At 44.0% G+C, this 15,835-nt stretch overlaps 1 protein-coding gene across 1 annotated transcript; it reads left to right on the forward strand.

Moving 5' to 3' along the window:
* Window positions 1–1,661: 1,661 nt before the first annotated feature.
* On the forward strand, window positions 1,662–2,810 carry LOC311040608 (kelch domain-containing protein 3-like; the record flags this gene model as incomplete). Its single annotated transcript, XM_084050938.1, has 2 exons — window positions 1,662–2,365; window positions 2,495–2,810. 2 exons carry the CDS (start codon window positions 1,662–1,664, stop codon window positions 2,808–2,810), a joined length of 1,020 nt encoding a protein of 339 aa, XP_083907064.1.
* Between the last annotated feature and the right edge of the window lie 13,025 nt (window positions 2,811–15,835).

Below are 15,835 nucleotides of genomic sequence, written 5' to 3' on the forward strand. Positions count from 1 at the left end.
CAAGTGCTTGTCAGGGTGGGGGGTCCCCAGTTCAAATATGATTATTTTGGGGGGTCGTAGCCTGAAAAGTTTGAGAACCACTGGTTTACTATAGAGGGTTTAAGTGGTTCACTACTTAACTCCTTTCCTAAATAGCGTGCAAGCGTCATTTAGCCCCCCGCACGTCGCTGCTCCCAAGCCAGATATAAATAGGAGATGCAGCTCTCCCCACCAACAATGTGGAAGATACAGCATCATCCATGGCCATATCTAAAGGATACATACAGTAAGGCATTTTCTAATGTATTGAAGTGAGGGGAAACGCTTATCGGCTCAAAAACGTCTCCTTTATCTGCCGAGGGAGAATGGGATTTCAGCATTCAAAAGTTCTCTCAAAATGTAAGGCAAAAACAAAAATGTTGGACATTTGGATAGTTTTTTTCTGGATTAACAACATTTCAATAATTAAGTATACTTAAGTATTGAGTATACTTAAGTATCGGATACATATCGAATATGTATCGAATACTTAAGTGATTAAGCACAAAAAAATTAACAGAAACTTAATTAGTATAATTGGTAAGACCTGTGAAGAGGCCCAATTCCTTCCCAATATGGCTGCTGCACATAGATCCTATTTATATGGCCACACCCAGCACATATGTAATCCTTAAGCGATGAATTGACAAACTCCACAAAACTCTATACCAGTCGTCTTCATGCCATGTAGTGAATGGTTCAAAATGTCAAAACGGAGCAAAAAAAAAGAAGAAAAAAGCAGAGGCTGATCCAGTATTGTCTGTGCTAGACAAGCTCATTAATGTGTCACAATTCATTATCAGGGCCTCGTCCTCACCTTGTCATGTCGCTAATGGGAATATCAATCATAAGCGCTAACCCTCCCCCAACACGCACACACACTCTTTACCCGACACCACGCGTCCCAAACTCTGTTGATTCCTTCTTCCCGAAATATCACCAGGCCTAAACACATCTGTCTACAGTTACGTTCTCAAACTTTTTCGTGCCAAGGACCCCCAAATTGATAGGTATTTCAATCTGAAAATGTTTTGTGCCAGGGACCCCCAGAAGAGAAGATTTATGTACATTTTTCATTTGGTTCCATTTGTAAACTCATAGTTGTTAACTGAGGATTTACAGTGTAGAGTAGACTGTGACCCTGGAGCAAAAACAGTTGTATCAAACGGGGGTCCGTGGCGTAATGCATATCGAACTGGGGGTCCCCTTGCGATTATAAAGGTTGAGAATCACTGAATTAAACTACACTGGAACCCCAATCTACACTGTAACATCCTCAGTGCTTATTTAACTCAGAGAGTGTACAGTGGTTCCATTTGTACACTCTCTGAGTTACAGGCCCATATGGGTCCATTTGGACCCCCTGGTGGTCTCCGAACTCGATGCTGAGAACCAGAGGATCTCTAGAGCCTGCCTGGGCTGGGGTTGATATGGTGGTCAATTTGCCATATCAGGGAGATCAACTGTCAGCTCTCAATCGTCCCTGATTGGCCAACCCGATCATCGGCTTCATGGATTGCCCTGGCTTTGTGCGCCGTTTGTGCCGCCGAACCAAATATAAGTGGCACCACGTTTCCATGGACTACATTCTTTAGAGCGCATGAAGACTCCATGAATCGTTGTCATCCATCGCGGTGCCGGTAATGTTGCGCTGGACTGTGCATCAGAAAGGCCCAAAGAGGACCCATCATGCTGCGGTGGCAGTGGGGCACAAGGTGTACTCCTTTGGAGGCTACGGCGATGGGGAGACCTTCACGTACGACATGGGCCAGATCAGCGTGCATGTCTTCAACACCGTGTCGTTGCGCTGGATGAACTTGGCCCCGGTGACAAACGGACGAGCGCAGCTCGCTCTCGAGGTTCCCTCCAGGCGCTGGGGACACACCGCCGCGCTCATAGAGGATAAGATCTACATCTGGGGGGGGCAGTACTGCAACAAACTGTATGAATTTGACATCCACACCCACAGCTGGTTCAGGCCCAAGGTTTCCGGGGCCGTTCCGGGCGTGAGGTGGGGCCACTCGGCCTGCGTCTTGGAGAAGGTCATGTATATCTTGGGAGGATTCAACAAGCTGACTGGATGTACTAATGACATGTACACGTTGGACACCAACACAATGGTCTGGTCTTTAATTAACACCAGAGGAGTTCCGGTTCTCGCTCTAGCGTGTCACTCTGCCACCATCATCGGGACAAAGATGTTTGTATTTGGGTGCCTAGGGGACCAGAATGACTACAACATCAGAGTGTTTGACACAGAGACCAACTGCTGGCTGAATACGCCTTCTGCACCGATTCTTCCAGAACGACGCTGGTGTCATTCTGCCCTTGCCTACAAGGGAGAGCTGTACATATTTGGTGGCCACAACATTCTTCTGGACCGGACCTTCAATGATCTGTGGAAATTAAACCCAGAGACCTTCTCCTGGAAGAAGATTGAACCCAAGGGGAAAGGCCCATGTTCATGGATGTACAGGATGTGCTGTTGCATGGTGGGAGAACACATCATCCTCTTCGGAGGATACAGATTTTCAACTGTTCCAGTGTACCTTGAAGATGAACACGAGGCCGAGGTGTCTGACCTGCACATCTTGGACTTAAGTCCTAGCCTGAAGACGTTATGCAAAGTAGCAGTTATCGCGTACAATCTGGAGCAGTCGGGACTCCCACACGACATCAGGTGGGAACTGGCAGCCATGACCATCAACAACAGAGTGTCCTCGCTGCCAACAGAGAACAAGTTCCAGGCCATTGCCTGGAACAGAAGAACAGAGGAGCTGTTTCACCTTTAAAAGCTCCCTTGATTCATATGGGACATCAAGCAGAGCACAGGAATGTACTCAGTGATGCCCACCAGGAACCAGCCCAGCAGCAGCAAACAGGCAAATAGAGAACTTACCACCAACTGAACTGCACCAGAGCAGAGTCGACTGTAAAGAAAATCAATAAGAATAGAAACGTAGATAGATGCCCAGTTGATCTCCATCAAGAATGAATGTAGAAGGAGATGCTTTTTGGGTAAAGGAACCGACAGTTATGGATGGTCTTGAGGAAACGGATCTCTGTAAAGGAAATCAACTGGGACTGGAAGAGGGAAATGACTGCAAAGGTGGAAACCTTTGTGTTTTTTTTGTGTTTTTTTTAATTATTTGTTATGTCATGTTTGAGGCTGTATTAAATGGAGTTAATTTATGAAGGTTCAGCTGGGAGACTGAACGAACTGTCACCCCTAAACATTCCTCTCCAATCAACCCATTTGGCCCCGTTCCAATCAGGTCGGCCTAGCTTTTGACAGCGTTCCTTTAAAAGGACGCCTCCTCCTGCCTTATCTCACTTGTGCTATCCGTTCAGGTCACCCGCCACCTCCCCGACACCGCCCAGCAGCAGGCACCTCCAGGAGCGGCCCTATCTACGGGGGCGGGCTCCGCAGCCCCCTGCCTTCCATCAGGCAGGATTTGATCCGAGCTACAGTACAGATCAGATTCCTCCGATGGGCCCACGCCAAAGCAACATCCGCTATATGTTTAATGTTAACCATTCACGTAAAGCATCATTCTGTTCCGTTAATGCATTACCTATTCATATTCCATCATGCATAATCTATTGTTAAGCAATCTCATTATATGATCCAGCGCCATCTTTGTATACGGTTTTCCCAATGAATATCTTTGCATTCCTTTTGTAGTGAAGTCTTCCTTTAAGCTGAACCACTTAAACCCTGTTGTTGCTGTACTAGAAGTAGAATAAATTGCTGTTGCCCCAAGGAAGTGCAGTGTGTGTGAACTAAGTTGGTCAGAGAACTGACTGTTGCGCGATTACATGCAAAGGTGCAAATACACACAAATATACACTGGGCCCTGCCCGCAAATGACATGACGCAATAGGAAGCAAATGTGACGCAAATGACACAATAAGGTGCAAATGTCATGCCATCGCCCGCGAATGAAGTCCTGTTAATGAAAGGAACTCTCCCATCTCAGGAAAGTAGACAAGCACGTCCAACACCAAATACTGAAGTAATGACCAGAGCACAACAGCATGCTCCATTCACAAATGCAAAGCAAGAGGAGAGCATCTGTAGGACCAATATAATATCCTAGCCCACATTAAAATTGTCCTAAAGGGGTAGTTAAAAGTAAGACAAATCTTATTTTCTATCGATTAGTCACCCCATGGAGACTTCAATTCATGGATATTTTTTTGTTTTTGTCGCATTACCAAGCCAATAATTTGATGACCAGCGGACTGGTAGGCAGCGGTTCCGGTAGGAGACACAAAGGAGACTCTTTGTGTCTCCTACCGGAACCGCTGCCGGTCATCAAATTATTGGCTTAGGAATGTGACAAAAACAAAAAAATATCCATGAATTGAAGTCTCCACGGGGTGACTAATCGATAGGAAAAAAAGTCATTTTGGGGGCGAACTATCCCTTTAACAATCCTGTAAGACCACCCCCACACTTCCCCACAGCAATATACATTTAACTATAGAAAAGCCTCCGCCAGGCCGGGTTGCCTACCCAGGGCCCACAAACTTTGGAAGTTAGTCATAGCCAATCGGAATAGAATCTGACTGGTACGTTTCTTGATCACTCCAGACAAGTAGTAGATAAAAGAAATGGATGGGGAGTTCCATTTTGTGGCACCACAGATAGAAAACCCGTAAATTTTTCCCATAGAGATTTCCGAAAATATTTATATAAATGATTTGAAGCCTGGAGCCAAGCAATCCAGGCTCCTGGTGAATCATGCCCATAAAACATTTGATTCTGTGTCAAAAAACATTTGAATATTTCATTATTATACTATATTTAATAAATACAATTTTTTGCGTTTTTCTTTTACACAGAATCAAATGTGTTATGGTCATGATCCAATGAATGCGTTTTCTATCACAAAGTGTCCGCCGCTGCTATGCCCTATTCACCCTATTCCTGGCCTTCTCCAGGGTGCATTTCCTCCAACAGGGGGCGCCATTGAGTTTTTCTCTGTGTGCTGCTTCATTCAATATCTTCTCACTTCTGGCCCGCAGCCCCAGGCCCCCAGCCGGGCCCACCCAGAGTAGCAGGTGGCGGTAATGCACCTTAGTGTGTTGGTTGAAAAAAGATTGAACCAATGAAAAATTGGATCCTCAACCTTTCTGCTAAACCAGGAAACTCCACCAACGGGGTGGAGTTAGCTGGTTTCTACTCCAGGCTCCACCCCCTTTTGACCTCCAACCTCATTGTGAACTTGGAAGTCCATTCAGCTGTTCTTATCAATGATGGACAAAACCACTTAACTCCACTTTTTGTTTAGTTTTTTCATTTCCTGAAAAATTCACATTTTGGAGTTAGCTGTTTTTTGCCCGGCAGCAGAGATATGCCCATATATGGAGATCTCTGTATCTGTCAGTCCTTGTCCCTTTTATTCCCATATATGGAGAACCCTGATGTCATCAGTATTTGCCCAATGCCCATATATGGTCGACAACACACTCACACACATGTGTTTTTGCGATCGCGAGAATTCTTGCTTCCCTGCTCCACTGAGGGTCAAAAGGTGACTATGTTAGCGAAGAGCGCTATGTAGCGTAAACATTTAAAACACTGGTCTTAACACGACCGTGGCAGTGTGGGCTTTGGATTGACACACGTCAAAACACATCATTGGCAGTCAATGAGTTAAGCCAATTTTGATAGAGGAAGAGGTTTGCATGCAGCGGACAAAAAGAGCAGACCAACTACGGAAGTGTTTCTCATTTTTGGGTTGCGGGCACATATGTATGGGTAAAAAGAAAATCTAAAAAAAATTAGTTTCCACTGATAAAGTTTGGGAATCAATGGATTAGACGACATGCACCATATTTGGGCGTAGCTGTGGTGAGAACTCCATATATGGTTATGGCTTAGCCGTAGTGACTTGAGCGGGAAGTAATAGGCATCCCACTAGGAATAGTATAAAAGGGACCAGCGCAGTCACAGAACGACCACTTTTGCATCAGAGAGCTAGGAGTACCACAGCGACCGACTCTCTTTCGACGAAGCAGAAAAACAGAACTGAAACATCTATTCAGACCTTTCCAGTTGACGATTGCAATTCGCTACAGTTATCGAAACCGTCTGTAGTTCTCATTGGTAAGACATCTTTCTGGTTAAGTTCTAATTGAACACCACTACAAATCCCAAATCAAGCACTTTTTCAGTTCAGTGGAATATCAGCCATGGGGAATATTACAGTGACAACAACGACAACGTCAGCAGAGACAATGAGATCCGGAAGCGACACGCAACATGCCGCAACGGTGCAGACAACCACTACATCACATTCAAGATTCCCCTCGGCCTTTGCATTTTACATTGTCTGCATGTTGTCCCCTGCACAGGTTGCAATAGGTGCATTGTACTTGGGTGAATGCCCCAGTCAGCCCATGATACCCATCTACTTGCTGGTGGCAGGAGCTGTTGGCTCGCTGGCGGCTGGGCTTTCCATCTTGAAGTTTAAGGATGGCACCGTCAACCCCCTCAGCCAATTCTGCAAGACTTTGAATTCTTTGGCCTCTCTTTTCCTCTTCTGTTGGTTCATTGCTGGTAATGTGTGGATCTACTCCATCTATGCACCCAACTACAATAAGACTACAGATGTTGATCAATATTGTAACAAGACCCTCTACCTGTTTGCTTTCTGGACCACTACTCTGTCCTACGTCCCAATGGCTCTTGTACTGTTATTATTCGGGCCTACTCTGTGCCTCCTTGTCTCCACTTTCCTTGCCAGGAGAGACAAAGTCTTGGATATGATATGATATATAGTGGAAGGACCACTTCACCATATTTTCAGCATTGTCTTCATGTCGTTGGTCCTCGCTGGTACTCATTGTGGGATGTGCCATCTCTGCTCGCTCTGCGTCTCGATTGTGGGCTGTGGACATATCGGAGGCCTGCATCATGAGTGGTGATTTTAAACATGATTTCAAACTCTTTTTTTTAAGATTAATGTTTTGGCTTTTATGCCTTTATTGATAGGACAGTAGGCTGACAGGAAATGGGGAGAGAGATCGGGAGTGACATGCACCAAAGGTGCAATAGGTGCCCAGGCGGTTATGCCAACCATCCGGCCTCATTCATTGTTTTTAATAATGATTTCCGTTTCAGTGTGCCAACATTCCAGGAAGAGAGGAGCTGAGGTTTCGGGTAGCTTTTAATCCCCCGATGATGTCATTGGAGGACAGTTTCTGAACTGTCCAGCCCACCTCTGGCACAGAAGCCAGATCCCGGTGCTCTGGTTTATGCTTCTGCGGTTTTCTTCAATCCACATTAGAAGGGCAGGGGAGAGGCGTCTAGATTTTTTCTTGTTGCCCTGGTCAACTAATGACCCATGGGGTTTATTTTTAACCCTTTCTTACACCTATGACCAACCCGAACCATAAAATCGAGACAATAGAAAATACGATAACTCTTGAAGTAACATACAGAGACAAATTAACTCATTTTTCTATATCATTTTGACCCAAGGAATTAATTAAATCTTTCACTGCTAGACTTATTTCTGGCTGCGTTTGCCCACTGCCAGAGATTTTTCATTGTAAAAACAAAAAGTATACAGGAGCCGAGATACAGAATTTTTAAGTAATAAGTTAACTAGGAAGTGGATAGGTGTATAGATCTTCGAAAAATGATATCTCCTGGGTCTGTGGGTCAAATAAAAAAATTAAAAATAAAATTAAAAAAACGTCAGTGGCAGTATTGGTAAACAGGAATAATTATGTTTATTACGTCAGTGGCAGTGAATGAGTTAAAGTGGTTATTGTTAAGATTCAAACACATCTTGACTATTTCAGAACAGCAAAAAAATAGAAGAAAATGTTCAAATTACATCTATATTTATTGTGCTGAAAACGTCGAAAACGCAGATTTTCATAACTCCTGAACCAGACAACGTACAAAGACAAATAAACCCACCTTTTAATAGAATGTTAACACCAGGAATCTAATGGAAAGGTCACTGACATGGTACAACCATTCTTTATTGGTGAAAAACACAAATATAAAATGTCTTGCTTACGTTTAGGCAGAATATAACTTTCTTAATTAATCAAAACACATTTTCACTGATCAGTATCATCCACCTCATCATCAAACTCCGCCTCATCATCATCATCATCATCATCACTGATGACACCAGCAGCCAACAAGACAATGAGAGATTGGGGCAGAATTGGCCCACAAGACCAGACAGGCTACAAAATCCCTCCTTCCGGCTTCTGCCACTCCTGACCTTCATCATAGGGTTTAGGCTTCCAAAAGATTGGCTCAGCTTCTCGCTTGTAACAGGTCACTCTACAGATCACCCGCTGGATGTGGGGGATGAGTGCGTCCTGGCAGGGGGGCAAGTGAGCTAAATCTACACTTGATTCCATCAAGGCGCAGTAAAAGCTTAGGCGTGGACTTTTGGAGAAATGCCTAGTGCAACGTCCAGCCACCAGGAAACCCCAGGACTTCAAGTTATTTCTAGGCAATGAGGAAAATAAGCGACAGCTCTGCCAGTTGAGATGCTCAAGGTCGGGTAGTAAGGAGGCAGCATCCCAGCTGGCAAAATGTGAAACAGCTGCTCATCGTGGAAGGAACAGCTCATAAACCTGTGGCAATAGATTGAGAAGTGAGTTGATTGATAAGTACCTAGATAACTTTGGTGAGTGCTGTATGTTAGTAGATTTGCCAAGAATGATTGTTGATATTGATGACAACATCAACCTGCTCATCTACCTTGACACTAGCACAGGCAGGCACCGTCAGCTGGTAAATGTCATGGAGCTGGCAACCTCTCTTGGGCAGCCATACCGTAGCACTCTGCTTGGGTACCATGTATTCAGTGGTGAGGGCTGTGCTAGTTCCTTCAAGGGCAAGGGCATGGTGACACCAATCAAAAAGCTCCAGAAGAACCTCAAATTTCAAAAGGCTTTCAAGTTGGTGAATGATCATCCAATCTTTTATGATGATGATGAGAGGGAAGAGGATGAGATGGATGATACTGATTCATTGAAATTGTGTTAGATCTATAGAAAAAAAGAAAAAAAGAGAAAAAGGGGTTTAGTTACTTTTCCATTACATTATTATCGATAAATGTGTGTAATCTCTGTGTTCATGTCAAGGTGCCGGTGTGTCCATAATGTGTTCAAATATAATGTCCATGTATTTGTCAGAGAATCACTGTTTACTTATTTATATCCATAATAATACATTTTCCGTTAAAAAGCCTGCACTCTCCGTGTTTCACACAGATTACATTGTTTTGCTAAATAGTTACAGCATCGATTTTAAATCACTGAATCGTATCGCCATGAATGAACCAATATCGTCCATTTATCGTCAACCATGTATCGTGATGCTTATCGTTACACCCCTATTTTCTGTCATCTGCATTTTATGGTTCGGGTTGGGGATAGGTGTAAGAAAAGGTTAAAATGGACCCCCTGGAACATTAGTTGACCAGGGCAACAAGAATAAATCTTACCTAGACACCATTAGAGTCCTAATAACATATGGTAAAAGTTTAGTACAAAGAGAAGACGTGATAATTGTGATTTGAACATTTTCGGCTATTTTTTTGCTGTTCATGTCCTGAAATAGTCAAGATGTGCTTGAATCTTAATAATAACCACTTTAATGAATTCCTTGGGTCAAAATTATATAGAAAAATATGTTTATTTGTCTCTGTATGTTGTTTAGTTAAAGAGTTTATAGTATTACTATATTCGAATTAATAACATGATCGACAGACACAAGATCACAGGTTCATTCTCTCTCTCTCTCTCTCTCTCTCTCTCTCTGGAGCTGGAGCTGGTAGATGTGCTATTTTCGATGCACGAGGCATAATTCCAACCCCCAAATCGTAAACCTAACCTTTAATTGTCTAATCCTACACCCTAACTCCTTTCCCTAATCCTAAATCTAACCAGGAAACTATACTCCTATAGCTTGTGGCCTCATAAGTATAGCAAACACACGCACGCACGCGCACACACTTCTAGTGGATAAGCAGCTCATGTGGGCTGAGAGGACGAGTTTGTCAGCGCTGACATCTCAATAACAGACGTTTGCTTTAAAAGGCTCTCGCTCTCAAATTGCCCGTAATTTCATTTTTATGTCTAAATATGTGCATGGCAGCGGGGACAGAGAGAAGGGGAGGTTGGAAGAAGAAGAAGGAAGGAGAGAAAAAAAAAGACAACAGAGAACAACACAAAATATAACAGGCAAGTAGACAGGTCTGACAAGCAATTACAGCATAGCCTGTTTGGAAGGCAGAATGGGATGAGCTGCGGGCCTCGCGCACGAGGAATGGACACGAATATGCTTCTCCCGAGAGGGAAAGGCAGAGAGAGAGCCTAAATTGCCAATGGGATAGTGTACAGGCCAAAACGCAGTGTGAAATGTATTCAGATGCCTCCTGTGATTGATTGGATTTGTCTGCTGTGATAGGACCAATTGGTTCACCCTCCCCTCGGCCACCTTAGGGCCACCATTTATATATAAATGTACGCGTGGGTCTGGCTGGCCCTTCAACCTTCATCTTCGTGAAGCGTTCTCTGAATTGCGTGTGTGCTCGAGTCCAAAGCATTGAATTAACCCGTTGAAACCGGCAACGCATCTGTGTAACCACTTAAACCATTATGTTATACTTTGGCTATTCAAAAATAGCAGATATACAAGCTCTGTAATTTTTCTTTTAAATCTGCAAAAAATAAATTGTGAAAATGTGTGCAAATCTTTGAATGTACAGCACTGCATATATTTTAAAACAAACATTTTGTACTCAAATATTTGCAATATTTACATTTTGGGTGGTCCTTGACATGAGAACGTTTTAGAACCACTGATATAGCAACGTTTTTCAGAAAACTGTTAGGATTTGGAAGACATTTTGTAGAATCGGAACCTCAGGCCTTAAGGGGTTAAGGGAAATGAGGCCGGTACAGTATTTTCCATTAGCAAATTGGTATTGTCCAAGGAATTGCATTCTGTACTACAGTAGGAGAGCTTCGATGCTCAAATCCTCATATTTTCATTTCAATATGATGTTGGTGGTTCTCAAACTTGTTTTTATTTCAAGGACCCCCAGATTGGTATGCATTAGGCCACACACCCCCATAACTCTGAGAGTGTAACCAAATGGACCCTCCATGTGTACACTCTCAGAGTATACAGACCTGTAAGGGTCCTAACTGGGGGGTGGCAGTAGCTCAGGAGGTAGAGCAGCCACTTGGGAATCGGAAGGTTCAAGGTTCCCGGCTCCGCTTTGGTTCGAAGGGTCCTTGAGCAAGACACTGAACCCCTAACTGAACTTGCATGGTTTCCTCTACCATCGGTGTGTGAATGTGTGTGAAAGGGCTTTGGAGAAAGGCGCTATATAAATGCACCATTTACAATTTAATATAAATAATTTAGACCCCCCCCCCCCCAAGGACCTCTGGGCCCCACTTTGACAACCACCACATTAGCCTACTAATGTATGCTGGCATATGTTGATAAGACCATGTTGCTTTTTGACTGCATTCCTGCACAATAGCTTCACTACCATACCGGCCCAGTACAGTTGAATAGTATTTTGTCCTTTTGGTGTATTTTGGTACGTATTAACATATTTGAGCACTTTCAGACATTCAATAGAGCACCAAAGTCCTGACGTCACTCGCTCATCCTTTGGGTCACAGAAGTTTTTTCTCTACGGACAATAACATCGGGGTCATCTTAGAATCATCTCATATAAGAATTGTGGTCCCGGCGATATTGTCAGGGAGGTGTCTCTGCATCGTTTACGATAGTCAGTTACATATTTGATACAGTCTGTTTCTGGCGAAAATGTTATTAGTTTGGCTGCCGTAATAGCACTTTCTCACCGTCAGTTGAAGCTTCATACCCATATGAGTCAAACCGCCGGGCTCATTTGTTTAATTTTGGAACACAGTTCTTATATGCCAAGATATTAAACACGTCTATGGGAATTCAGAATGGGGGGGAAAAAAACGTGACCCAGGTAGAGACATCACGTCAGACATCGGTGCTCTATAACATCTCAGTATTCAATTAGACAGCAGGTCTGCAGAGATGACCCTTATACCCCCGGGTGTCTCGGACCCCCTTGCTGTGCACCTTTATTGCGCGGCAGTGGCCTGGCCCTGCGGTGCAACGGAGCACGGTAACAGAGGTTACCGCCAACGTGTAACCTTCCTGCGGTGCAACCATGATGTGGGTGTCATGGGTTGGGGGGGGGGGGGGGTTTTTTGACGGATGGGCAGGCCGTCTAACCTCTCCCCTGGCTATGAGCCAAGATGTCCCTCACGTCGTGGGGGGGGGGGGGATCCCATGGGGAAGTGGGGGGGTCTCTGTAGGAGAAGAACACAGTTGTTTGGTTCAGGGATGTTCCATGAAGTTGATTAATGGGCTAATTACCACTAGTAAACACTACTAGGAGATGGGGGGGGGGGGGGTGCGTGTTGTACAGATAACTTTTTTACAGCCGTTCCGGTGGAAGAAGGCCATAGTGTGAGGATCCAGCCTGGAAAGAGGGTTTTAAATAGACGATGATGGTGCCGAAGGGGCCAGCCGTACAGAACACTGGTTCTCAACATCGGGACCGTGGTCCAAATGGAACTCAGAGAATCTACAAATGCGGCCCCTCATCTACAATATACAGTATAGTTAATTTAACTAAACCGCTACTTTGAGTGCATGACATCGCCTTGCAATTAAACTCGAGGGTTGGCTTAAAAATGGCAAAAAGTTCTCACAAGTATAGAAATACAAAAATGTGTGTGTGGGTGTGTGCGTGTGTGCGTGTGCGTGCGTGCGTGCGTGCGTGCGTGCGTGCGTGTGTGTGTGTGTGCGTGCGTGCGTGCGTGCGTGTGTGTGTGTGTGTGTGTGTGTGTGTGTGGGTGGTGCTCCATTCCACTCATGCTGCCAATCAATATCTGCACCTGCGACTCATCATCAGGCTCTTGCTGCAGTTACATTCCCAACCTGGATCTGCACAGTTCTTTGCCAGATCGTTTCGGTTGGCCAGCAACATGGTACTATTGCGCTATGGCCAAGTTCAAGTTCTCAGTTAGTACTCCTTGTGTTGCCCGAACTCTTGTTTAATTCCATGTTTCCCTGATGTGCCTCACATTCACTTCCGGCTAATGTCTCTGCCAGCCTGCCTCACCTGCCTACACCTCGCTCAGGGGTCCTGCCAGCCCTGCTTTCCAGTTGATAGCCTCGCTCTCTCTGCCTGCCTGCCCCGCTCCACAGTTATTCTGGCTCTGCTCATGAACTTAACCTCTTCTCAATGAATCTGTGCTTGTACAGCTGCAAGCCGTGTGCTGGAGTCCTGCTCTTTGGGTCCAAAGGTAACTAAACCTAACGTTTTTTTTTTGCTGACAGTCATGATCAACATCCTGCACTGACATTCTCAGTCACAGCAGGCAGGGTTGCCAGATCTGCTTACTATAATTTCCCCGCAAGATTTTATTTGAAAATAGCCGATCTACACGCTCACAACGCGACGCGTTGTGAGCTTGTAGATCTGCTATTTTCAAATAGCTGATGTAAGTGTACATGTTAAAGTACTCATGTGGCCCATAGTCGCTTCTTTTGGGCTGGTTTTCCTAGACCTAGTTGCTTGTTTCTCTCACAGAATCTGGCAACACTGGTCAGGGTCGCCAACTACCCGGCCGGGCGTCCCTTATTTCCAAGAGAAATATTGGACGCCCAGAAAAAGATACAATCTAACTGTGTACATAATATGTCCAGTTTTTGTATACTATATTAAAAACCTGTATTATAGTATATATATATATGAGCTGTTTGTAGTTGTGTGTCATTGATTGATTCCCCCAAAAATGTTAAAGGTAGGGTAAGTGATTTACTTTGGTTCAAATAAGTGTTAAATAGCTCTATATTCTGATAGTACTCATTGCTATAGAGTGTTTGTTCAGTAAAAGGAGTCTCCCATGTCTCTTCAGCTCTTCATTAAACAGAAAATGCATGTTCAGTGCTCTCTCCTGATTGGCTTAAATTTTGTCACCTACCTGAAAATGTATTTATATTCTGTTTACTAAAGAGCTGGAGAGACCCCTGTGACCGAACAAACGCTCTGTAGCAATGATTACTATCAGAATATAGTACTTTAACCTTTTTAACAAAAACAAAAAATACCCCAAAATATAATTTACCCTACCTTTAAATAAAGGACGCGTCTTTTAATTTCCAAATAAGGGACAATTACTTATTTCAATTAAGGGACGGTTAACCCTACGGAAGGATGAGTCACTCTTAAGGTTTTTCCTTACTGCACTAATGCACGTGCATCACAGCTTTCACTGCACTTTCAACCACAATTGTATTTACTGTCTTCCCCCTAGATCAAAATGCGAGTCACAAATACCCAAAGCCAGCTGAGCAGCCTTTTTGCCTGTGCAGCATTATTAGACATGCATCGGATGTTAATTGCTTAATCGTATCATTCAGTACGTACGTGTATGAAAGCATCCACATTTGTTTTGTTTCTCCACTTGTTTAATCAGGTTTTTCCATCAATTTGTGCCACTACAATTATTTGAAAACTTGAGTTACTAGTTACTTTGTAGATTTAGATTATTATTAGAAAACATACATTAACCACTTTAGCCCTATATACATTTTGGCCATTTGAAAATAGCCGATCTACAAGCTCACAATGCTTCGCGATGCATTGTGAGCTTGTGGATCTGCTATTTTCAAAAGATTTTTTTTAAGAAAACTTGTGAAATGGGACATTCTGCATAATGACTACTTTTACTTTTTGGTACATAATTTAAGTACATTTTTATGCCAATGCTTTCGTACTTTTACTGAAGTAAATTTTAAATTCCGGACTTTTACTTGTAATGGAGTATTTCTATTTCTACTGCAGTATTGATACTTTTACTTAAGTACAACATTTTAGTACTTTTTCCACCACTGTGCGCGCGCGTGCGTGCGTGCAACAATGTTATTTGGCTCGCAGGCAGGTGAATGCCCTATCTTTTGCAGTGTGCAGCCTCTCTGCACTGTGCTGCTTCTCATCTCCCACACAAACAAAAGGCCTCATTGTGAAACAGAGAATCACAGAATTCTAAACAAAATACTCCAAAAAATTACTCTGAACGGTGTAGCACATTTCACATAATTGGCAACGTACTCGCACTGATCCAGAAATTGCTGACGACAAATCAATATGTGTGCATGCGTGCTTAAAAAGACCAATTTGCCTTGTGAACTCTGTACCCTGACAGTAGTGTTCAGCCCCCTGAAAATAAGAACAGATCGTGAAAAACAAAAACACTTGAAGGTAGGGTGTCTGGAGGTTCCTCTGCCGTATCCGATTTTGTTGTAGGCGGCTTGATTCAGTCTCTCTCTCTCTCTCTCTCTCCGTCTCATAGATGTGGGTCGGTTCTGTTGTGAACCCTTGGCTCGCTCCTCACAGAAAGAGGCAGGCCAGGGAGCAGTCATCCTCCCCCACGCTAGACGGAGATGCAGCCAAGTTCAGCCAGGGAGCCGTGACCCCCCCCCCCCCCCCCCCCCTTCACCGCTCAACAATTACAAGGTAAGTTCAAAGGCCAGTTCCTGCTCCACACGACTCCAACAGAAACACGACCTGGCTCTGGTAATTAAGCGGGATGGCGTGGCGAGATAAGTGCAATTTTGATCTGAGCAAAATTATGCGCATGATGATGGAGATGTAGGCGATCTAACAGAATGAGATATTTTCTTGTTTCTCAGTACTCTGAGGTCATGTCTTTTTTTCTTCTCGTGATGGGGCTTCAGCAATGCAAGTCCAGTTTG

Source organism: Gymnoscopelus microlampas (assembly GCF_963454915.1).
Source record: "Gymnoscopelus microlampas genome assembly, chromosome: 24".
Taxonomy (NCBI): Eukaryota; Metazoa; Chordata; class Actinopteri; order Myctophiformes; family Myctophidae; genus Gymnoscopelus; species Gymnoscopelus microlampas.